Genomic DNA, 25,652 nt, shown 5'->3' with positions numbered 1-25,652 from the left:
TTGTTTACTTTTTTATTGTTTGCACAGTTTGTTCTTTTGTGCGTGTGTTTTTAAACGGGTTCTATTGTACTTCTTCATTTTGTGGCTGCCTGCAAGAAGATGGATTTCAAGGCTGCACACAGTTTACATACTTTGAATGTACTTTGAACTTTGACACAGCTTCCAGTGTGGTAGCCTGCTCCAGTCTTCTGCCCAGTTTCACAAGTAGAACTGTCCAGGAAATGAATGATCAAGACACTGGCAGTAATATGCAGAACATAACTTGAGGACTGTTTACTCAGGATATATATTCAATGTGGGACATACAGTTTAGACACGGCAGAGAGGAGGGGCACAGCTAAAGTCCAATATTAATCTTTCAAAAAAGAACATAGATTTTCAGTTTTGGCAACCAGCAGTCAAAAAGCAGCACTGGAGAAATATTTAAACAGTAGGAATGTAATGAACCTGCAAAATTATATTAAATTGTTGGGATAGTATAAAGCGAACATATTAAGAGGAAATTTAGATATGAGAGAAGGGGTGGTGAAATCGGTGACTGACCAGACTCCTGGATAGAAATGTGAAAGAAAGAAACAGACGAATCATTTATAAAGGTTCGTTTATAGAGGTTGCTGCAGCATGGGTGTAAGTCTATGACATTTTTGAAGACTGAATCTGTATCATTGTCAACACGAGTGAATCTGCAAATGCTGGAAATAAATAAAAAACAAAATGCTGGCAAAACTCAGCAGGCTGTCTGGCCTGCTGAGTTCTGCCAGCGTTTTGTGTTTTTTATCTGTATCATTGTACTTACTTTGAAATAGTCACTAGAGGGATTAATGGGGGTTTGTCTTTTGTGGATAGTGTTAAGTCAATGGGAGAGTATCAGCTACCAGCTGTATGCACCTCCTTACATGCTGCTTTACAACAGAGCTCACATGAGGGTGATTACACCCAACAGCTAGTACCCTTGCACATATTTAGTTCCAGCTCCCGATGACCAAGTTCATCACAACATTGCCCAAAGCACACAGCACGATTCGAAGCAAAAGGAACACAGTGCAACTCCACTTAGCTGACACAAACTCCAACTGCACAACCTAAAAATGTCAATATACACTCATTGTTGAATATAATGCATCATATTTCATCTAAACTGAAACAGATGTGGTTCCACATGCACTTCATAAACATCCTTCCAATTTACGGGAAACACTTAAATTTTTAATCAAGAAGCATAGCTCATCTTTGAGAACTGGTTTTGCAATTTAACCACGAGAAGGAATTACACAAAAGTCTGTAAGATCATTCCATGTCATTTGTATAGTGACTAGCTGTTTACATGTGACTAAGCCATTGAAAATGACTCATGTTTTGCTGCTAGCTTGTTTGTGCCACCATAAAAAAATGGAATACAAATAATGAAACTTTAAAATTATCATTTGTTAATGTGAATTATAAAACTATGAAATGTATTTATTTTATGCAAAAGGGATTCTGTATCATTGCAAAAGTTAGATTAATTCTGGAATACAGGAATTCTGGAAGTTAATGAGACCGCTAGACAGGTATATGGAGGAATTTAAGGTGGGGGGTTATATGGGAGGCAGGGTTTGAGGGTCAGCACAACATTGTGGGCTGAAGGGCCTGTAATGTGCTGTACTATTCTATGTTCTAATACCTTTACACCATTCCACAATTTCCGGCAGAGTAGAAATCCAAAAACATTTGCCAGATCTAATTCTAATTTTGAATGCTAATCCATGCCCAATGTACACAATTTTGACATAATAAAAAACGATGAGATACAGCAAGTTGTGTCAAACTACATGGCAATAAAGTACAAGCTGCAGTGACTTTTAAACTGATGTTTAAGACTGTTCAAAAATCTGCATAAATATGATACACAACAAAAACAACAGTTAATCTATTCTACCAATATATAAATATGGCACTGGTGATAATTACAGGGGACTTCAACCATGTGACTTTGGACAAGACACTACCTGCTTTCTCCCAGTACGTGGATTGTTACACCAGGGGTAATAGGACTATTGACCTACTGTATGCAAACGTAGAGGAGGCATATAGTGCATCCCCACTGCCTTCATTGGGGAAAGCTGATCACAACCTGGTTTTGTTACAGCCCAGATATAAATCAATTGTGATGAGGCATCCCACTACCACACGCTCTTTTAGAAAGTGGACTCCTGAAGCTGAACAGGCCCTGAGAGACTGCTTCGGTACTACTAACTGGGATGTACTGCAAGAGGGGCTCTGTGGGGGCGTTGAGGAGGTCACTGAATGCACAACGGACTATATTAACTTTTGTGTGGATGCCATTGTTCCTGTTAGAACTGTTCACTGCTATCCCAATAATAAGCCCTGGATCACTAGTCACATCAAAGGCCTCCTAAACCAGAAGAAGATGGTGATCGGTTGGAGCTTAAAAGAGTTCAGAAGGAACTCACAGTACAGATAAGGGGGGCAAAGGAGCAGTATAGGAGGAAGCTAGAACAAAAGCTGCAGAAAAAAAGCATGAAGGAGGTGTGGGATGGGATGAAGATCATCACCGGATGCGGTGCAAAGCGGGGGGCAAACATAAGTGGAGATGTGGAGAAAGCGAACCAGCTGAACAACTTCTTCAATAGGTTCGACAGCACAATCTCATCCTCACCGCAGAACTCCACACCAGGCTTACTTCCCTCACAGGAAAATAGCCACTCACAGGAGACCTTGCCCACGCCCAGGATTACGGCTGCACAGGTGGAAGGTCAACTGAGGAAGATCTGTACCAGCAAGGCGGCGGGACCGGATGGAGTTTCCCCACGATTACTGAGGGCCTGTGCGACTGAGCTGGGAGAACCACTACAGCGCATCTTCAACATGAGCCTGGAGCAGAGAAGAGTACCCAGACAGTGGAAAACATCCTGTATTGTCCCGGTACCGAAGAAACCACAACCAAAGGAGTTGAATGACTTCAGACCTGTTGCTTTGACGTCGCACGTGATGAAGACCATGGAGTGGCTGATAATACAGAATCTGAGGCCACAAACCAGGCACGCCCGGGATCCTCTTCAGTTTGCGTATAAGGAGAAGGTGGGAGTGGAGGATGCTATCACATATTTGCTGCACAAATCCCTCTCTCACCTAGATGGGGGCAGTGGTGCTGTGAGGATTACATTCCTGGACTTCTCTAGTGCCTTTAACACCATCCAGCCCAAGATCTTAAGGCACAAACTAACGGAGATGGGAGTAGACTCTCACATGGTGGATTGGATAGTGGACTACTTGACAGATAGACCTCAGTATGTGCGGTTGGGAGACTGTAGGTCTGACACGGTGGTCAGCAGCACAGGAGCGCCGCAGGGGACCGTGCTCTCTCCGGTCCTGTTCACCCTGTACACATCAGACTTCCAATATAACTCGGAGTCCTGCCATGTGCAGAAGTTCGCTGACGACACGGCCATAGTGGGGTGTGTCAGGAATGGACAGGAGGAGGAGTATAGGAAACTGATACAGGACTTTGTGATATGGTGCAACTCAAACTACCTGCGTCTCAATATCACCAAGACCAAGGAGATGGTGGTGGACTTTAGGAGATCGAGGCCTCATATGGAGCCAGTGATCATTAATGGAGAATGTGTGGAGCAGGTTAAGACCTACAAGTATCTGGGAGTACAGTTAGACGAGAAGCTAGACTGGACTGCCAACACAGATGCCTTGTGCAGGAAGGCACAGAGTCGACTGTACTTCCTTAGAAGGTTGGCGTCATTCAATGTCTGTAGTGAGATGCTGAAGATGTTCTATAGGTCAGTTGTGGAGAGTGCCCTCTTCTTTGTGGTGGCGTGTTGGGGAGGCAGCATTAAGAAGAGGGACGCCTCACGTCTTAATAAGCTGGTAAGGAAGGCGGGCTCTGTCGTGGGCAAAGTACTGGAGAGTATAACATCAGTAGCTGAGCGAAGGGCGCTGAGTAGGCTACGGTCAATTATGGAAAACCCTGAACATCCTCTACATAGCACCATCCAGAGACAGAGAAGCAGTTTCAGCGACAGGTTGCTATCGATGCAATGCTCCTCAGACAGGATGAAGAGGTCAATACTCCCCAATGCCATTAGGCTTTACAATTCAACCGCCAGGAGTAAGATATGTTAAAGTGCCGGGGTTGATTGTATTTAATGTATTTAAGTAAACTACTTAAGAACTTTTTAAAAGCTATTATTAATGCTTTTTGAGAGAGTGATTTAGATGCATATCATACTTTTACTGAGTTAAGTATTGTATGTAATTAGTTTTGCTACAACAAGTGTATGGGACATTGGAAAAAATGTTGAATTTCCCCATGGGGATGAATAAAGTATCTATCTATCTATCTACCTATCTATATGTATAAATGAACATCTGCACATCTTAAAGCAAGCCCCGACCATCACTGTCAGCAATATTCTGTCCCTAATATTTATTTTTCTTTGAGTATATTGCTCCAATTAGTCCCCAGAGAATCTTTGAAAAAGAGTCGAGATTCTAATAAAGCATTGTTTGATGCTGATGTGCTCTTCCCTTTCCTTCTCTTTTTTTTTTAAATTGATTTTTTATGCATTTTCTACAACACTACAAACAAAAAAAAAACCAAAAACAAAGTAGGAAATAAGTACAGTGCAAGATAAACATACAATAGTAATATAATACAAAATAAGATCATTGAGAAAACACCCAAGTTGAAGTCGTGTAAAGTTAGTGTCCACCCCAAGCCCCACAACAAAAAAAACTCCAGACCAACCAAAACAAAATGTAGGAAATACAAATCAGAACATTCAAACCCCCAAAACTGTAAATACAATTGGAAACAGAAGATATTAATGCCTACTACCAAAAAAAAGAGCTGAAAGCAAGGGACTGGAAAAAAAAACTTAATTAAGAGGAAAGTTATGAAAATACTCCATAAAAGGTCCCCAGACCTTATGAAACTTTATATCCAAATTAAGAATTGAATAATGAATTTTTCAAGGTCTAAACAGGACATGATATCGTTAAGCCATTGAACATGCGCGGGTGGGACAACATCTCTCCATCTAAGAAGAATTAGACGTCTGGCCAGGAGAGAAGCAAAAGATAATATTCGACACTTAGTCGAACTCAAACGTATATCTGTCTCACCCAAGAAACCAAACAGAGCAATTAAAGGGTTAGGTTCTAAGTGGCGATTCAGAATACAGGATAAGGTTATAAAAACATCTTTCCAAAATTTCTCTAAACTAGGACAGGTCCAATACATATGAATAAGAGAGGCCTCACCACTTTTGCATTTATCACAAAGAGGACTAATATTAGGGTAAAATCGAGATAATTTAGATTTGGACATATGGGCCCTATGAACAATCTTAAACTGTAAAAGACAGTGGCGAGCACAAAGAGAAGTTGAATTAACCGATTTGAGAATCAAGTCCCAAACCTCATCAGATCAAGGGATATTTAAGTCATGCTCCCAAGCCATTCTGATTTTATCCACTGGGCATGCCATAAGGATACTAATTTATCACGGATAAAGGATATTAAACCTTTACCTAGTGTATTAATAGAAAGAAATAAATCCATAGCATTTTTCTCAGGCATTTCAGGGAAGTTGGGAAATAAAGGATTGATAAAGTGTCTGATTTGAAGATATCTAAAGAAATGGGCATTAGGAAGATTGAACTTAGCAGAGAACTGTTGAAAGGATGCGAAGTGATTATCGATAAAAAAAACTTCAAAATGCCTAATGCCCTTTCTATACCAATCACAGAATGTTGAATCATACATAGTAGGTAGAAAAAGATGATTATGTAAGATAGGACTAGAAAGGGAAAAACCATAAAAACCATAAAATTTCCTAAACTGGGCCCATATTTGCAAAGTGTGTCTAACAAGAGGATTAACAATTAGTCTAGACAAACTACTAGGGAGTGCAGAGCCAAGAAGTACAGAAATAGATAGATCTTTAGTGGAATTCAGCTCCATTGCTACCCAATTAGGGCGATCAGACTGGCTATGAAAAAAAAACCAGAAGATAAGGCAACAAATGTTAGCTGCCCAGTAGTATAAACAAAAATTAGGTAAGGCCATGCCACCCTCTTTTTTAGATTTTTGAAGATAAACTTTATTAATTCTAGAACCCTTATTCTTCCACAGATAGGACAAAATAATAGAGTGTAAGGAATCAAAAAAGTTTTTAGAAATAAAAATTGGAATAGATTGAAATAAATATAAAAAATTTAGGGAGAACGTACATTTTAATAACATTAATATGACCTACCAAGGACATAGATAGAGGTGACCATTGTGACAGACTCTGTTTTGTAGTATACAAAAGATTGGCAAAATTTTCACGAAAAAGATCTTTAAACTTCCTTGTAACTGTAATACCAAGGTAAGTAAATTGTTTATGAACTACTTTAAAGGGGAGGTCACGAAATGCTAATACTTGTGCTTCTTTATTAATTGGGAAAAGTTTACTCTTATGTAAATTAAGTTTATAGCCAGAGAACTGGCTAAATTGATCAAGAAGTGAAAACATTAAAGGTAAGAATGTGGACGGATTTGAAAGAAAAAGTAATAGATCATCCGCATAAAGAGAAACTTTATGCTCAACACCCCCCCTCCAGATCCCCGTCAATTCAGGACAGCTTCGGAATGCTATCGCCAGAGGCTCTAAAGCCAAATCAAAAAGAAAGGGACAAGGGGCATCCTTGACGGTTGCCACGTTTAAGGTTAAATAACTGGGATTGCTGAGAATTAGTCAAAACAGAGGCGGTAGGACATAAATATAGCAATTTGATCCAAGAGATAAAACTTTGACCGAAGTCAAATTTTTCTAAAACCGCAAAGAGGTATTTCCACTCTATACGATCAAATGCTTTCTCCGCACCGAGAGGAATAACGCATTCAGGAATTCCAGTTGAAGGTGAATATAAAATATTGAATAAACGCCGTATGTTAAAAAAAGGAAGACGGTTTTTAATAAAACCAGTTTGATCATCAGAAATAATAGAGGGTATAACAGTTTCTAATCTATAAGCCAAAACTTTGGCCAAAATTTTAACATCAACATTAAGCAAAGAGATCGGTCTGTACGAGGAACACTCTGTTGGGTCTTTACCCTTTTTTAATAAAAGAATAATACATGCCTCATTAAATGAGGGTGGCAATTTACCATAGTTAAACGAGTCAGATAGTACTGAGAGTAACTGAGGTGAAAGAAGTGAAGAGAATGATTTATAAAATTCTACGGGGAACCCATCAGGTCCAGGAGATTTGCCTGAAGACAGTGCAGAAATTGCAAAAGATATTTCTTCTAATGATATAGGCTCATTAAGTTTTGCTTTAGAATCAGATGAAAGTGAAGGGATATTCAAAGTATTTTAAATAAGATCAACAGAAATATTCTCATTCAGAGATTCAGAGGAATAAAGCCGGGAATAAAAATTTTTAAATACGTCATTGATTTCTGAGTGGCAGATGTAATATCCCCGTTCTCCTTCTGGATCTTTGTGATATGTTGTTTAGCTTTAGAACACCTCAACTGATTAACTAGAAATTTACCAGATTTGTCACCGTGAATATAAAAGCGACTCTTACTTTCAAGAAGTTGACGTTCAACAGGTTGAGTAGAGAGAAGGTCAAATTTAGTTTGAACCTTTCCTTCTCAATTACTAATTTTTCATATGCAAATATATCCTAGCTGTTACTAAATACTAGTACACAGACTAAATATACAAGAGCTGAAGCAGCACACTGAACCGTATATAATACATAAAGACCATAATTAGCTGTCACACTCATTTACTATGGTGTCACATTCCCTCAATTCAGAACTCAGGCTGATTATTCCAGTGTTCTTTTTAGTCACGTTAAATTCTAATCGAGTGAGCATCTGGGTTGTTTATCCAATGACAATATTGCTTGAATATATTTAATGTGTGATTCACTCATACATCAATATGCATCCCATGACTGTGATGGGAATGAATCGAAAGATTCGTACAGTTTGGAAGGTGAACGAGATGGCAGCTGGAGAGCCCTAATTTGATTTACAGAAACTTGATTCAATATAGTGGCATGGGACAAAACAGTCCTCCTTTTTTTAAAGATAATATGGTTTGAGATTTCAAAGGAAACGATTTGCTGGCCTCTGCTGGTGAGAGCTAAAGAACTTGTAGCCTGTCAGTGTTATTCAACAGCAAATGAAAAATAGCACAGAAAACTTAAAAATTAAACTTTAAAGTGGTTTTAACCAGTCTCCATATAAAACGACCAATGAGATTAGATTGAGTAGGACCTGAATAACAGTATCTTTCTCATTACCTCATGCCCTCTCTTGGACCAGAATCAAAATCAGGTTTATTATCACCAGTATGTGACGTGAAATTTGTTAACTTAGCAGCAGCAGTTTGATACAATGCATAATATAGAAGAAAAAATAAAATAATAATAATTAATAAATAAGTACATCTTATTCAGTATACTTTATACAGTATATGTCTATTGAATAGATTAAAAATTGTGCAAAAAACAGAAATACTGTATAATAAAAAAAGAGTGAGTTAGTGTCCAAGGGTTCAATGACCATTTAGGAATCAGATGGCAGAGGGGAAGAAGCTGTTCCTGAATCACTGAGTGTGTGCCTTCAGGCTTCTGTACCTCCTACCTGATGGTAACAGTTCCACAACCTGAAACAGTTCCTACAGACACAAATGTAGGAACCGTTTAGTGAAGAAGAAAGTTTCTGAACTCTCTTCTTAACTAAATTTTAAATTTCATACCTGTACAAAAAAGATTCTACAATTGCTTTTAACATCCTATTACTTCTTACCCTTTTTATGTCAGTCAATACAACTCTGCATTACATTATCACAAAACATAACGTTACCCTTGAAAATATTCTGAAAATATTTTGCTGAATCTGATATCTCTCTCCTTTAAAGGCCAATTATTCTGAAGTCCAGAGCAGGAACAAAGCTAGTACTCCAAGTGTGATCGAAGCAGGGATAGATTTTCAGCTGTAGTGGATCACTCCCTCTTACAGTGAGTGGTATTGCTTCTTTAATATTCTTGCATTTGACAGCAATGTTTAAGTAAATTGGCTACATAGACTCTTAAATTTTGAGCTCCATTACTCCAAAATTCATCAGTTTAAGAAAATACTTAGATTGAAGTAAACGCCTATCTTCATGGAAATTCATCTGTCACTACTCTGAGTCATAGAAAAGTACAGCACAGAAATGGGCCCTTCGGCCCATCTAGTCCATGCCGAACCATTTAAACTGCCTACTCCCATCAACCTGCACCCGGGTCCATAGCCCTCTGTACCCCTATCAACCGTGTACCAAACGTTGAAGTTGAGCTTGCATACACTACTTGTGCTTGTAGTTCGTTCCACACTCTCACCACCCTCCGAGTGAAGATTCCCCCATCAAGCTCCTCTTAAACTTTTTCACCTTTCACCCTTAACCCATGACCTCTAGTTGCAGTCCCAGCCAGCCTGCTTGTACTTACCCTCTCTATACCCATCATAATTTTGTACAACTCTATCAAATCTCCCAACAATCCTCTATGTTCCAAGGAATGAAGTCCTAACTTATTCAATCTTTCCTCAGGTCCTCTAGTTCTGGCAACATCTTTGTAAATTTTCTCTGTACTCTTTCAACCTTATTTACATCTTTCTTGTAGGTAGGTGACCACCTTTAATACCTTTATTTTTCCATTTCAGGGTTCTCTTGAAGACCCTGACCTGGAGTTACATGCAGGCTTCGGTTCTTTGCGGGAATGGGACCCATTCTCAGGGTTCCACGACTGGCCATTACTCAACATGCCAAGGGTTTGGCCTGAGAGTCTCGATCGTATTCGGAAGCCTAAGATCTCGGGATTCTGGAGACAGGCGGTTCGAGGGTCCGTGTCACAGCAGGAGACTCATGTGCCATCGGGGAGGCCGGAAAATCTTTTGCTGTGGGCCCAAAGACCCGAGGTCTTTGCGATCTTTGGACACAGATCAAAAAAAATCGACGAAATTAACATTTAACATCATAAACCAGCGAGTTGTTGTTATGTCTCCTGCCCGCTGTGAAAATGGGGGACACCTCCCTCGCCCTTGCCAGGGAGAGAACGAACCTGTGGGTTGTCGAATGTTGGATGAAATGCGAAGCCTTTGGGATAACTTTGGTCTGTCTTTGCTATTGCTTAGCACACGCTTGGGCTCGGTGACGGCACCGATGCACTTTTTTTGCCGGTGGGGGGAGGGGGGATTGTGCTTGCTGCCGCTTACACGCGGGAGGGGGAAGCTGGGGGGGGTACTTTGGGGTTCTCACATTTAACTGTCGTTCATTCTTTGGGGCACTCCTCTGTTCTTGTGGATGTTTGTGAAGAAAAAGCATTTCAGGGTGTATATTGTATACATTTCTCTGACATTAAATTGGATCTTTGAAAGTTGAAAACTTCATGCAATATTTCATATTAAGCCTCACCAGTGTCTTATACAACTTCAACATCCCATCTCCTCTACTCAATACATTGATTCATGAAAGCCAATGTGCCAAAAGCTTTCTTTACAACTTGTGATGCCACTTTCAATGAATGTCAATGTTTTCTTGTAACTTAATGTTCCTCATCATTTTCTAACAACCATCATCTTCTACGCCATCAGTAAACTTGAGTGTCTGTCTATTAACAACTCATTAGTTAATAAAAAAGATGCTAGAGATCACTTCCCTCTGGAACGCCACTTGTCACTTCCTACTATTCAGTCACACTATCACCTCTGTTTTCATTTCTCTTCTGTCTCAGAACCGATGATCTAACCAGGTCACAGAGAAAATCTGCAGATGCTGGAGATCGAAGTAACACACACAAAATGATGGAGGAACTCAGCAGACCAGGCAGCATCAATGAAAAAGAGTATTGTCAGCATTTCAGGCAAAATCCCTTCAGCAGGAACTAAGCAGATCATTGATTTTCCCTTAACATCTTAAAAAACAAAAACGAATTGAGAAAACAGCCAGAGTTTTCTTGTTTATTTGGGACACTATGCCACTGTTGCCAAATGATTTCTAAGGTCAGTTGCGTGTCATTAAAACACGAAATCAGGTGTTCCTTTTTTTAAAATATATATAGAAATCACGTGACCTTTAAGCACTGCATTGCGCTTCATGCGAACAGTTTTTAAATAGCGTCAGTTGTGTGTGTGTTTGTGTTCAAAGGTAGCGATTTTCATCACTGAAAGATGGCGAGAAAGAAGAAGACAACCCAGAACTATTCTTTCCACTGTGGTTTCAAGCATTGAGGCTCAGAGATGTCAGAAACAGCTGGGAGTGAAAATGAAATGATTCCTCTGATTCAACAAGTTAGGAACAATTAAGATTTTGAAGGTATCAACAATAATCCAATGAAAATGAAGATTTGGACAATGCAATCATCAAACTCATTGTACGAAGGTAGTCCATTATCTGTACTTGGTGTCTCTGCTGATTTTGTTCATTTACAGTCAATCAAAAGAATGCGGCAGCATACACTAGATGAATTCCTCGGTCAATAACTATTAGGAACTAATGCACAGTTTTATAGTACTGTAGCAGTATTGGTAATGTTCTAATTTGTCCCGTATTTTATTTAAATACCTGATTTGTTACTCAGTTAAATGTAGTGTGTCTTTTTTTTTAATATACCTTTTTAACTAATTCCATGAAACTTCTAGACTAATTGGGGCAGCTGCTTAAGTGGGCCAAAATGTACTGGTCCTGCTGTGTCTCAGAATCCCCTGTATATGCAATTGATAAATGTCTTTAACCACCAGGTTTTACATTTGATTTCAACATTTTCCCTACTACTGTAAAATACTTAAACCAATTTTAAGTGATGTTGACCGAAAACGCCAATACACAGAGTTAGAATTGATCAGTTACATATAATCCCACTTTGAAACACCGATATATAAGGCTTACATACGAGCTGAGTAGCTTGGCATCGTTCCAGCGACCATCAGAATCGGACTGTGCCTTTGTTCTTGATATGGATTGTGAGGTTAAAGGTTGAATACTTGGCTCTATTCCTGAAATGCAAAAAAAAATGCACTTTAAATAATAGGTACCAAAGTTGATTAACATCTACTCTTTGCAACTTTAAAACCTACAATGAAGGCACTCTTTTCCATGTTGGCTTGATAAGGTTCCTAAAGACCACCATAGTATGTTATTCTGTGTGAAATATTTTTTTTAACTTCGAAGTGAAGAATGGAACTGAAATGATGTTGACGGAGATTTAAACAGTTCTCATCAACTTGTGAAATAGACAATAGACAATAGGTGCAGAAGTAGACCATTCGGCTCTTCGAGCCTGCACTGCCATTCTGAGATCATGGCTGATCATCTACTATACTATCAAAATGTTCATTTGCTTCTCTACTCTCACTCTTCCTAAAGTTATAAAAGCTCAAATGAAGGTGGCCCAGAAGAAAGTCCAATCGGGATTTCTGGGTAACCTAGTTAAAAGATTACATCAATGGAAAATTTTGTGGGGCTTGTTAAAATGATGACAGGTTTACACTCAACTTGAATAGGCCGATTTAGTGTCGGTTTGGTCTACAGAATGCACTGTGAACCAAGTGTAAAGCTGGGAATTCAATCAACATGGGCGTTTACTGCAAAGCAGAAATGTTGTTACATGTCTCTAATATATGCAGTAATTTTCATGACCTTGAGATAACTATTATTTCAAATTTGACAAGAGCTGCAATGTTTAATACAGGTCAGTGTGTAGAGAAAGAAGAAATTGCAATTGAAGTAAAAGGTTAGTAAGTGAAACAAATCAAGAGTACACAGTAAACTCAGTAGAATGGCTTGGGGGTCTAGAGTCAGAAAGCATGACTAGATCACACCTGGCAGGCAGATCTGGATACCTTAGAAAGCTTTGGCAATGGTAGGAGTTATAAATAAACTTGCCGGTATGGTACCTAGACTCCAACATTAAATTAGGAGTGATCCTCTATGATTTAGTTAAAGGAATTAACTTACAGCATAGTATGTAGTCTTTGGGGCACAATGTTTTAACTTAAACCATGATCAATCTAACCCTTCCCACCTACCATCCACTGCCTATCTAAGAGTCCTTTAAGTACACCTATTGTATCAGTCTTCACCATCACTCTAGCAGTGCACTCCAGCCAACCACTACTCGGTATAAAATAAAATCTCCAACATCTCCCCTACACTTTCCTTCACTCATCTTAAACAGATATCCTCTAGTACTGGCCGTTGCCACACCGGAGGAAAAATATGTTGGCTGTCCACTCTACCAATGGCCCAGGAATCTCTTCCCTCACTTCCCATAGTCACCTGTCCAGCTCTAGGGAACGAGATCAGCAAAGTTCTGGAAGTATTAGTAGAGAACATCAATCTAAGTGGGAAGGAATTATTTTGACAACAGTCTAAACGCTTGATACCTCTGCCTTGAACAGCACATTATTTTGGGTCAATTTTATTTTAATTTATAAATTCTCATTAATCAAATGTGTTAAGGGATGTAAGCTAAGATTATCTCATTGGGCTAAAAGCTAAAAGCCTAGTCTTGGTTCTACAGAGTCAGAATAACATCGCATGGAAACAGATACTTTAGCCCAAGTTGTCCATGCTTACCAGGTTGTCCATGCTTAGCTAACCCCCTTCTTATTTATAAACTTATCCAAACGTCATTTAATATTGTTATTGTAGCTCCTCAAGCCCTTCTACTGGTAACTATTATCCAATATTTTCCATTTCGCTAGGCAGTAATGACAAGAATACCTCCTATTCTGACTTAGATAAATGCATACAAGTCATCACTATTGGCAGCTAGGTTACTTGTTACTGAATAGTTGCATATACGATATATTATCAGTTCACAATGGCCCAGAGACAACACAAGGCATACCATAGAATCACAATATTGTATCGGGGGATTAAAGGTTACAAGCAAAAAAACATGCCGAAGTACAGTAATAGTACATTTAAAAAACTGTTTTGGCTGGAGATCTGTAATAAAAACAAAGTACTAGGAACCCTCGGTATCCACGCCACATCTTCGGGCATGATTCCATTCAAAAAACCAGTTTACTTTTTTTACTCCTAACTTTGTCACAGATTCTAGCAGTCTAACAAAGTAGACGTGCTATAACATCATAGATTATTGAACTAAAATATTCTAGAAGCCCTTAAATAGAGAGGATCCATTTCTGCTATTCATAGCGGTTAGCATAACGCTGTCTCAGCACCAGCGACCTAGTTTCAATTCCTGCCGCTGTACTGTAAGGAGTTTGTACGTTCTCCACTTGACCACGTGGGTTTCCTCCGGGTGCTCTGGCTTCCTCCCACTCGCTAAAGATGTACAGGTTAGGAGGTTACTTGGTCAAATGGGTGTAAATGGACAGCACAGGCCCACTGGGCAGAAGGGCCTGTAACCCTGCTGTATCTCTAAATATATATACACCCATAGAAATCACAAGCACAAATTCACCAGCCTTTGAGTTTACTCTTTCTTTACATTTAATGAACTAAAGTTATTCTAATACCTGTTTTATTTATTGCGATGGCTAGACACAAGATATAGCCAAGATCTGGAAACATGACTGCCAAACTACAGGCAAAATACCATGGACGTTGGAAATCAAACAGAACAGAAAATTCAGGACACGTGGCTGCATCTGTTGAGAGATGCACAGCGATAATGTTTAGTGTTCCAAATAAAATGTAGCTGCTTTCCTTTCCACAAATACTGAATGTTCCTAGCATTTTCTGTTTTATTGAAGAAAACAGATCTCCCTTATAAACAGTTGTTAGAGACTACATATGATACCTGTATCAATGGTGACATTCGAAGATTTGAGAACCGTCTCTTCATTAAAACAGGTCAAGCTGATGGTATAAAGTGTCCCAGGTTTTCGATCTGTTAGCTTCAGGCTTCCATTTCTGAAATTTTAAGGAGTTTAATTAAATATACAGACATGCTACCACCTATAAAGTGCTAAAAACATGGATTTTAATGTGAAAGAAAAACATGATGGGTATGGTGTTCTGGTGTTCATCTTGCAGAAGTTGGAGACAAATCAAGCTTTCGTAATTTCATGCCTTGTTATTTTAAATTGTGGCAAATGACACACTGGGTCTCTGCGCCCACAAGTCCCACACAGAATTAACTGCAATTATGAAAATACACCAGACAGAAAATTAATAATATGAAAGAGAGAACATTTCAGAAGAAACTGTTCTTACTCAGAATATTACCATGGTTTACGTTTTGATTATTTGATAAGGGGTTTAAGTTTGATTTCCCATGCAAAAACAGTACGGTAACATCATTTGGCATAATTGACATCCACGATCAGCACAATTTAGCCAAAATGAAATTAAATGGTACATGGATTAGTAATCTCAAAACAATTCAGCGCCCAGCATTTTCTGGTTACGTTTTGTTCTTGGGGCTCAGATCAGAATCTCAATGCCATCATCTCCAGCAACTTACTCAATGTTACATGAATATAACAGGCTGGAATCCACCAACTCTTCCAAAAAAACCATAATGCTCATCAACATCCACCTTGATCCTTCTAAATATATTTGCTATATCATTCTCCACAAAGAAAAATGGATAGCTTTGGTGAGGATCAATAATTCCAAATGTTATGTACCCCGTAACTGGGTGTCTAACCAGCAGAGAAAGAAGAATCCATTGGAGTCTGGTGGTACTATATTCAAAAGTGTTTATTAATAAAATAAGCAAATCAATATCAATAATGCAAATATATAGATAACACACATTAGCAATAATAAACCTAAAAGTGTAGGAATAACAATAAGCAATAATAAACAAGCTCTATCGATGTCTAGGGGTAAATAAATTGTCTTAGAATATAAAGTTCAGTTCAGTTCATGCGTGCTGAGGTAGATATGGTTGTTGAGTTGTAATCGATGGAGAGAGAGAGAGAGAAAGAGCGAGCAAGATGTAACAGCTACAGCAGTCAAACCTTCCTTTTCATTCTTGATCCGTCGTGTCGTTGTGGCCATTCAGTTATGACCCCTCTGTCCTTCAGCTAGACCGTCCTTCTGTGGTGGACTCATCACTCTGGCATGAGTGGACACACACACAAGTCCCCACCAGCCCTGCTATAACACTGAGTTTTACTGACCGATCTCTTTGTTCGGTCTCCGATGCCCCACACCTTCCCATGGGTTCCAACACTCAATCAGTGTCCACTGGTGTGTCTCCTGGTGCGTCTGAAGGGTGTCTCTCCAGACCTGACTTTTATCCCTACTCACAGGGTCTCAGCTATCAATCAATTTTGAATGACTGTGTCCATCAAACCAGCCCACTCCGGCTGTCCGCTGAGGAATGTTAATGAACAGGATGGTATAAGACAAATAACTCTCGCAGAAGTCAAAATATGGTAAATCAACAAGACTCTCTCCCCTCTCTTATCTGTAGCAGATGTTCTGGCATGTTTTCTCCTCAACTCCCTCTCTCATGAGCAGCATAACAACAGTAATGGTTTGCGATTCTCCGGGGGGGGGGGGGGGGGATATGGGCAACTCTGCACCCTTGTGCCCATCAGAGCTGTTCATCCTTCATAACACAAACAATCAAGGACTCTAAGCTGACAGGTAATGTTTTAACCTCTGGAATATGACCATTTTAAATCCTCTTCTGTCAGTTTTTCCAAATGATTTACATTTTGATTACACCTTGGCTTCCTTCTCCTAAACCCACATTTGTAACATTGCATGTTTAAAAATACTACCATGTCTTACTTATTCTGTCTTTTTCAGTCGTTTATTCAAACACAGCAAAATCCAATGGGCTAGGAGAACACAAAGTACCTCAGAGAGAGGTCTGAAACTCAAAGCACCTGTGCTTCTAGCACCAGTAGTTTATTCCTTCAGTTTACCTTACTTATAACTTATTTTGTTTTGACTAATTTATATACATTTCAATGAATTTGCTTCATTTCTTTCTTTTAGGGGCCACAGCTTAGAATCTGCTCTTCTCCAGAGGAATTACATTAAATTCAGGATACACATTTAATTACTTTCTATTTATTCTGAGTCTACCGGTTAATGCCTCGAAATCCACACGCTGGCTTTTCCGCCCTGCTTCAGCTGGTAATAGAAAGGGTAGTAGCGCCATCTACTGATCAACTACAAGAATTAACATTTAGCAACTCCAATGATCCAGTATCCTCGGGACTTCTGTAGTGCCAAACTCTTGTAACAATACAACACACATATTTAACTTTATTTACTTGTTATAATGTAATAAATTATCCAGTAAACACAGTGAGCTTAAAAGGAGCAAGGAATACATGAGCATTCTAGACTCTGGCCCTCAGTGTGGACTCCCAGGAGTTGGTTGCACATTCTGTTCACATTCTTGAACACCGGCTTATACTCTGAACTAACGAGAGATTCAAATGCCAAAATATAAAGATTTATGAACAATTGATTGCCGGGCCAGCAGAGTTTTATTGCACCTTAAAACTTATTTTTGAAAAGTGAAATGATAAAGTAATGCATGCATGAAGCAGAATATTGCAATAACGATAGTTTGCGCTTTATTGTCGCTGCTGAGACGAGATTGCAGTGCAAAACAGCATACTGGCAATTCAATCACTAAAAACACATTAAGATAATGTGTGAGTTCTTTAGAGCGGCACTAAGTTACAACTGAATTAAAAACAAACTACTCTAAAATGAAAAGAAACAATGGCTGCCCCATTCAAGTATTGCACCTGCCTTTGTTATAAAATACAATGATCAAAGTAGTATTAAGAATTAAAGCTGAAATTTAAAAAAAATAAAGAGCTTTGAAATTAAAGTGCCTATGGACAATGGGAGGGTGGAGGGGAACATTTTCAGTTGCACAACAGCCCTGGGGAAAGAAAGCTGTTCTTCATTCTGGATGTCTGTACAGCGATGTTTCTGTATCTCCTGCCAGAAGGTAGGAGATTGAACGGATGATTACTGGGGTGGGATGAGTCTAACATGATTTTGTGTAGACAGCGTCAGTTGTAGATGGTTTCCATATCCGGTAGTTGTGTCCCAGTGATGTTCTGTGCAGTCCTGATCACGCATTGAAGAGCTTTTTGGTCGACCTTGTTGCAGCTAGTGTACCATGCTGTCATGGAGTAGGTCAGTATGCTGTCAATTACACATCTACCAGCAGATGGTGCTCTCCTTAAACTTCAGCGATAGCATAGGCACTGCCGAGCCTTCCCTTCTGTTCAGGAGGTGTTGGTGGTCCAAAAGAGCTGCTCTATGAGGTTCACTCCCAAGAACTTAAAGCTGGAGACCCTTCCACTGCTTCACCATTTATGAGTATTGGAGGTTGTTCTTACCTCTTGATCTCCTGACATTGATAATCATTCCTTTGGGTCTTTTTTTGATGTTGAGTGAAAGGCTCTGGTTATTGCACCATTCAGACAGTTTCTGCACCTCCTCTCTCTACGCTGTTTTATTGTTATTTGTAATTAATCCAATCACTGTGATGCTATCTGCAAATTTGGTGACGGAGTTGGTGGCGCAGTCACGGGTGAAAAGAGAGTAATGGAGTGGGCTCAGTACACATCCCTGTGGTGTACCAGTGTTCAGGGTCAGAGAGGTCGATGTGTACTTGTCTAGTCTGACTGTCTTTGGTGTCACTGTTTGCAGGGCAAAAGACCTTTGCTTTATATTCAATGATGGGCCTGATGCCTTCCCACACATCAGGAGTTAGTGGTATTAATGAAGTGTGTCTCTATCTGTTGATGGTATCCATTTGTCTGTCATGTGCTGTGTCACTGACAAAGGCGATTATGGTCTTTCCATGAACACGATTGTTCTTGGCAACTTTTCTACAGAAGTGGCTTGCCATTGCCTTCTTCTGGGCAGTGTCTTTACAAGACAGGCGACCCCAGCCATTATCGGTACTCTTCAGAGATTGTCTGCCTCGTGTCTGTGGTCACATAACCAGAGCTTGCTCACATGACCATCCACCACCTGCGACCACGGCTTCACCTGACACTGACTGGGGGACTAAGCAGGTGCTACACCTCACCCGAGGTGACCTGTGGGCTACCTTACACCTCCTTTTGCAGAGATGAAAACCCACCCCACCTTCGTTTGTATCTGTACTTGGCGGTTTCAATGCCTTTTAAAGTTTGACTTGACCTCACTGTATGCTGCAAGGACACTGGATCTGTAAACAGTAGCCCGAGCCCTGTGCAGGTTCCGAACTTAGCTGTTCAGCCGTGGCTTCTGATTCAGGAATAGACGGGTGTTTTTATTGCTGGTGACTTTGCATTATTCGATATAGTGCATGACATGGAGGTGTATTCTTCTAAGTCCATTCCACAATCATGCTTGGATACCTTTCAGCAAGTATTAGACTACATAGAACTAGGGTGGCATGCTAATGTAGTGGTTAGCACTACGCTTTGCAGTACAGGGTTCAATTCCTGCCACTGCCTATAAGGAGATTGTACGGTCTCCCCTTGACTGTGTGGGTTTCCTCTAGGTGCTCCAGTTTCCTCCCACAGACCAAAGACATACCAGTTGGTAGTGTTACGGATTCAGCAACAGTAAATATACAAGTGAGGCAGGGTCTTTATAACAAATAAAACATTTATTAAACACTGAAAAACAAACCCCAAAAGTAAACAAACAACTAACGCAACCGGAAACCAGCTGCTGTGCGGCAGCTTAAACAGTTCTTAAAGCGATGTTGCAAAAACAGTTCTTCAAAGTAGTACTGCAAAAGTTCAAAATGCTTACAGTCCATTAAAGGAGAGACTTTTTAGACGATTTAAATTCTCTTTCACGTCGTGTTACTGCGGTTCCCAGTTGAACTATACTTTTCCCGGAGAATTTACGAAGATGGAAATGAGACGGCTTAAAGGCACTGACCTTTCCTTTACAAAACTGTACCCAACCCTTTCTGCTATTCACAGGGGTTACCATGGGGACTGCTAACGAATTCCTTCTGAATGAGGATCAAACAAGGTCGAACCTGTTTCACCGTCGAAATCGACTTTCCTCGATCTCTTAGCTCCCGAACTCCGATCTTCTCTCTCCACTGATTTTTAACTGGCAGTATTATAAAGAAACTGCCGGCAATGACCTTTTAAACTTTAGGCATTAAATAAAACTCCACCTTTCAACCAAACTGCATCATAATATTGGACCATGCAGTGGCATGGAGTCGAAATGGCAAATCCAGCCACGAACTGCCCCTCCTTACAGGGAGGGGTTCCCCTTTTATACCCTGTAAAAAAAAACTGTCACATGACCTCTACTGGCGGGAAAATGACGTCACTCCACCATCACAGACGACTACCTTAAGTCCAGTATAGCTTCAACACCACTGTCACGTGCCAAGTACAAGATACCCACAGGTACGTAACAGTAGGTTACTTGGTCATTCTAAATTGTCCCATGATTAGGCTAGGGTTAAATTGGGGGATTGCTGGGCAGCACGGCTCGAAGGGCTGGAAGGACCTGTTCTGCACTATATATCAACAAAATAAAATTATTTGTGAAACTGGGGTGGCCAACAATGTGCAGTAATCATTCAGAAAAGATGTCAAAACCATACACTCCTATTATATAGAAGTAATTTTTTTTTAAAGTGTTTACATCTGCCGTTTGTTAGTCCTCATTGTGAGGCTGGTTAAATCGTTGTTAAGATTTGAGCACTCCTAGCATCCTCCCAGCGCTAACTTCAGAGAGATCCCAGTGCAAGAGAGCTTGCTCTCAGCTAAATGAAGTTTTCACATCTATGATAGAATTCGTTGAGGACAAATGACCAGATACGCATTTTCAACAACTGGTCGCCCAATGGGACAACAGCTTACAGGAAGAGAAACAGGACAGTAAATCACCGATTTTTTCTTTGGACTGAATGAAAATATTTCCTCCCACTCTTGGTCCTTGAACTCCAGTCCTACTGCTTCTGCTCAGGTCAAGCTGAAAGGAATTGACAGGAGGGGTGCTGAGAGGGAACACTGATTCAGAGTAAGAGATCACCTATTTAAGACAGAGGAAAAGAAATTTCTTCTTTCAATTGGCCGTGAATCATTGGAATTCCCTCTAATAAGACATTTTTCCCACTCCACCATTTTTCATGAAAAAATAGATTTTTTTTTAATAAGTGGAAAAAGCTCTCATCTCTTTCCCAAATTAAAGTGGAGTTGGGGGGCAGGGGGAGTATGTGCAGGTAAAGGTTACTGAAGGCTTCAATGGGATATAATTACTACTATACTAACTAAATACTGTTTTTTAAACAAAAATACTATTATTTTCTAAACTAATATTTTAAAAGAACAATACAGTACTGTCTAAATCTAATTGAAATGCATTCATAACCTATGAAAAGGTTGAATGATGAATGGAAACTAACGTTAAATTCCCAAAACAGCATTTCACTTTTGGATGTGCAAGAGCAAAACTGACAGACCCGTAGGCTTTTTATTTAGTGTCCAACCCTGAAACAGAATCACCAACTTGTGATTCACCTGTGTACCTGTGCTCTCAACATCAATCAACCAGCATAGGGATGTGGCTGTTAAAAGAATACTATAGATCAGCTTTAAAACCTTTAGTCTCCTACCCTTTCAGCAGTGCCTTCATCTGCTCTTCCATCTGTACCTTGCATTAGATTAGACTGTATAATTGTTATTTCTTTGCAGTTTAAATTTTTAAATAATTACCTATGTATATACAATTTTACAGTATGTTTTCTAGTCGTCAGTATGTATCTGATTAGTACAAGTTTGAATGGAATGTTTGCTATCTATGGAATAAATGCAAAGCACGTTGGCTTGCTGTCTTTTTCCTTTTTTGTTCTTTCCTGCCATCATCTTCTTTTTCGCTACTCTCCTTCCCCAATTCCTTCATAGTGGCCTTAAAACGATTATGAAGCATCAAGTTTTAAGCTGTATTCTTGATTTCTGAGAGAACCTCAGATCAAAACCACCAAAAATCAAACACTTCTCAAGGCACTTTCCCTTGTAACTGCAGAAGGGAAAAAACGTGTCCTCTTACATCTTCTCTTCCTACCACCTGGGATCCCAAACAGCATGTCCCGGTGAAACAGAGACTTGTTTGCCTTTCTTCCCAATCCCATTCCCTGTAATCAGTTCTCACAATGTGGTTTCCACTGCACTGGAGAAATCTACGAGGCGCTAGGTGATCGCCATGTGGAGCATCTCCACATTCTTTAGGGGTGGCCATGAGCTTCCTGTTGCCTTCTACTTTATTTCATTATCCTGCTGCTAATTGGGACCCACTTGTTTTCTCTTCCAGTTTTGACAAAGTGCCATTGACCTGAAATGCCAGCTGTTTCTTTTTCGACAGATGCAGACAAACTCAGAGGGGTTTGCACCACTTCCTATTTTTATTTCAGATTTCCAGTATCTGCAGTATTTTGATTTTTGAAACAGAATGAAGAATTTAGCCAGGTTGCATTTTAGTGCATCTGTGTGAAGAACATACTGATACTAATTCTGACAGGCAGTGCTAAAAATTCAGACCAGCTCAGAGCATCTCTGCGGCAAGAGTAACAGAGTCAAGGTTACAGGTCGATGACTTCTCTTCAGAACTGCTGTATTTCAGTCATATTGCCCACATTACATCTTTTTTTTAAGATATGAAGTATAAAAATATATGGCCACATTCATCCTCCTTCATGTTCAGTACTCTGTCACTACTGTAGCATTAATTTTCTCCTTGCAAAGGTATCTGGAAAGAGGGAACATTAATTCAGAATAAGGAATCACCTATTCAAGGCAGATGGGAACAAATTTCTTCTTCCAGTGGGTCATTAAACTTTGGAATATAACAATGTATTTCTATCTCTACCATTTTTCTTGGAGGAGAGATTTTTTGATTAATTTTGTCATTTTTGATTAATTTGTGACTTCTTTTGCGAGGAGTACTAGTGAATAATGCAACCTAGTCTTAGCACTCTGAGGACAACGCGAGCTCATTCCTAGGCTGCCCACTTTCTTCTCCAATAACCACATCCCCTCAGAATTGTTATTGCTTTTCCGATGATGCTCCCTTTGACACATTTCATTATAAAATGTTAGACACAACAATAACACCATCCCTTTTAGACATGAAAAATACTTATATGATTGTACTGTGTTGGATTCTGTTATTTAAATCTAAAGTTCTTTTTGAAGTCAGGAACGAGGCTTAAAAACTCATTGCTTCACGATTATGTCAGAAGAGCTGATAGAACAGAAGGATGATGAAACAAACATGGTCAGAGGGTTTTACTACTTGAAGAAGAGAGCAACTGTAGATGGTGCCTAGCCTAAACCCAAAGTTAAGAAAAATACCATTCAAATCAATAGATAAGGGTGAACCAATTAGAAAGCAGTTAGTCAATGCTGCAGTAAAAAATAACCAATGACAAAGTACTCATTCACTTAAAGAAGTACAGAGAGGCTTTCAGAATTATACTTTGTACAGACAATAGAGGAATATTGCATATAAAGGGCAATTAAAATACAAGCAGATAATGAATTGTTAAACTGCAAAGAAAATGGCAATTAAACTCAAGGAGTAGGATCCAACAGCTAATTCTTATTAATCTAGCTATTTCAAAGTCACTTACTCTTAAAATACCACTATTGCCTGTTATGCATCCGTACACGTACACTATTCACTAATTTGAAGTGTGCTTTCCTAATTGAAATTTTAATAAAGGAAAATGTAATTCTAATGAAACAATAAATACATAACATCCTGATCAATCAAAAAGGAGATATTCAACAAATGAGTCAATATCTGTGTAGGGAGAAAGGAGATCACCTCTTGGCAAATCATTTTGTATGAAATCTTAATGATGCCTTCTCTTACCAATCTTATAGAGTTCTCTAGCAATTTGCAAACAATCTCATACAGCTTTATTGAGGGAAACATCAGGAGTGTTGATGAAGGCAAGCCCGTGGATGTGATCTACATGGATTTTAGCAAGGCTGTTGACAAGGTCCTGCATGGGTGGGGGGGGGGGGGGGGTGGCGGGGTTGATCAAGGTTCAGCCACTTGGCGTTCAGTAAGAAAGATTTGATATTGGCTTTGCGAGAGAAGCCAGAGTGGTAGTAGATGGTTGCCCCTCTGACTGGAGGCCTGTGGTGACTGGTGTATTGCAGTGATTGGTGCTCTGTCTGTATTGTTTGTCATCTACGTCAATGATCTGGATGACAATGTGGCAACTTGGTTAGATCCGCAAATTTGTGAATGACACCAAGGTTGTGGGTGTAGTGGACAATGAGAAAGACTGCCAAAGCTTGAAGCAAGATCTGGAGCAGCTGGAAAAATGGCAAATGGAATTTAATGCAGACAAGTGTGAGGTGTTGCACTTTGGGAGAACCAAAAGCAGGATAGGATTTTGCTGTGAGTTGTGGGTTTTGGTGAAAAAAGAAAATGGCTGGAATTGCTTAGCACTTCCAAGCAAGGTTGTTTATTCAGTGCGACAAAAATCCAACTTAGCGAAAAGAAAACTGCTAATATTACAAAAAGTCATCTACCAGAACACACAATTATAGTTACATACTATTTTGTCCTGTGTGAACTCCTGGCAGCTCAATCTATCCCTCTCTCCTACCAAGAGCCATCCACCCTATTCTTTTAGCATCAGGACATACCATCTTTAAATAGCCTCAAAGTTAACTGACACATGAATCAGAATATGATGCATCCCACGATGTAATTACAATCATACTACAAAATAAACATAAGTATCTACTTCAAATACAGTATACAAGCATGTACATATCATTTGCACATGCACATTACTAAAGAAACGGATTATTCCACCATGTTTGGCAGGAAAGGCACCATAAAGCCAAGCTATTATAAAAATATAGAGAGGAGGAAGACATTGAAATTCACACACTCAATGCAATGACAAGGCAGTGTGCATGTGAATGCATTTACTGTGTGCTGCCCCTCACAGATTTACACAGTGTCCAGTTGGGCACTGGGAGTGTGGTATAACAGAGGGATCTGGAATACAGATCCACAATTCCTTGAAGGTGGCATCACAGGCAGAGAGGGCCATAAAGTAAGCTTTTGGCACATTAATCTTCATAAATCAAAGTATTGAGTACAGGGGATTGGATGTTATGTTGAAGAAGAATAAGATGTAGGGGAGGCCAATTTGGAGTATTACATGCAGCTTTGGTCAGCTACCTACAGGAAAGTCATCAATGAGAATGAAAGATCACAGAGAAAGCTTACAAGGATGTTGCCAGGACTGTTGGACCTGAGTATTAGAGAAAGGTTGAACAGGTTTGGACTTTATTCCATAGAGTATAGAAGAATGAGGGGAGATTTGATAGCAGTGTATAAAATTATAAAGGGTATTAGTTAGGGTAAATGCAAGCAGGTTTTCTCCCACTGAGGTTGAATGAAATTAGAACTAGAGGTCATGGGTTAAGGGTGAAAGGTGAAATGTTAAGAGGAATGTGAGGGGAAACTTCTTCATTCAGAGGGTGGTGAGAGTGTGGAACGAGCTGCCAGCAGAAATGGTGCATGCAGGTATGATTTAAACATTTAAAAGAAATTTGGATAGGAACATGGATGGGAGTAGTATGGAGGATTATGGCCTATAGGTTGATCATACTAGGCAGATTA

At 39.6% G+C, this 25,652-nt stretch overlaps 1 protein-coding gene across 4 annotated transcripts in view; it reads right to left on the bottom strand.

Annotated features, from left to right (window-relative positions):
* The window catches only part of LOC140737807 (uncharacterized), a 71,407-nt gene that overhangs the window by 27,830 nt on the left and 17,925 nt on the right, over window positions 1–25,652 (bottom strand). For 3 of the 4 annotated variants that reach the window (XM_073064471.1, XM_073064468.1, XM_073064469.1), the window contains exons 3-4: window positions 14,836–14,948; window positions 11,956–12,058 (exon numbers count right to left, since the gene is read on the bottom strand). In XM_073064471.1, the coding sequence (XP_072920572.1) occupies window positions 11,956–12,058; window positions 14,836–14,948 (216 nt within the window). Of the gene's footprint in view, window positions 1–11,951; window positions 12,059–14,835; window positions 14,949–25,652 lie in introns of all 4 variants that reach the window. The other variant, XM_073064470.1, reaches the window with a different exon arrangement.

This window comes from Hemitrygon akajei, chromosome 13 (assembly GCF_048418815.1).
Source record: "Hemitrygon akajei chromosome 13, sHemAka1.3, whole genome shotgun sequence".
Lineage (NCBI taxonomy): Eukaryota > Metazoa > Chordata > Chondrichthyes > Myliobatiformes > Dasyatidae > Hemitrygon > Hemitrygon akajei.
The sequence above is the reverse complement of the archived record's forward strand: the minus strand, read 5'-3'. Positions and strand labels throughout refer to the sequence as shown.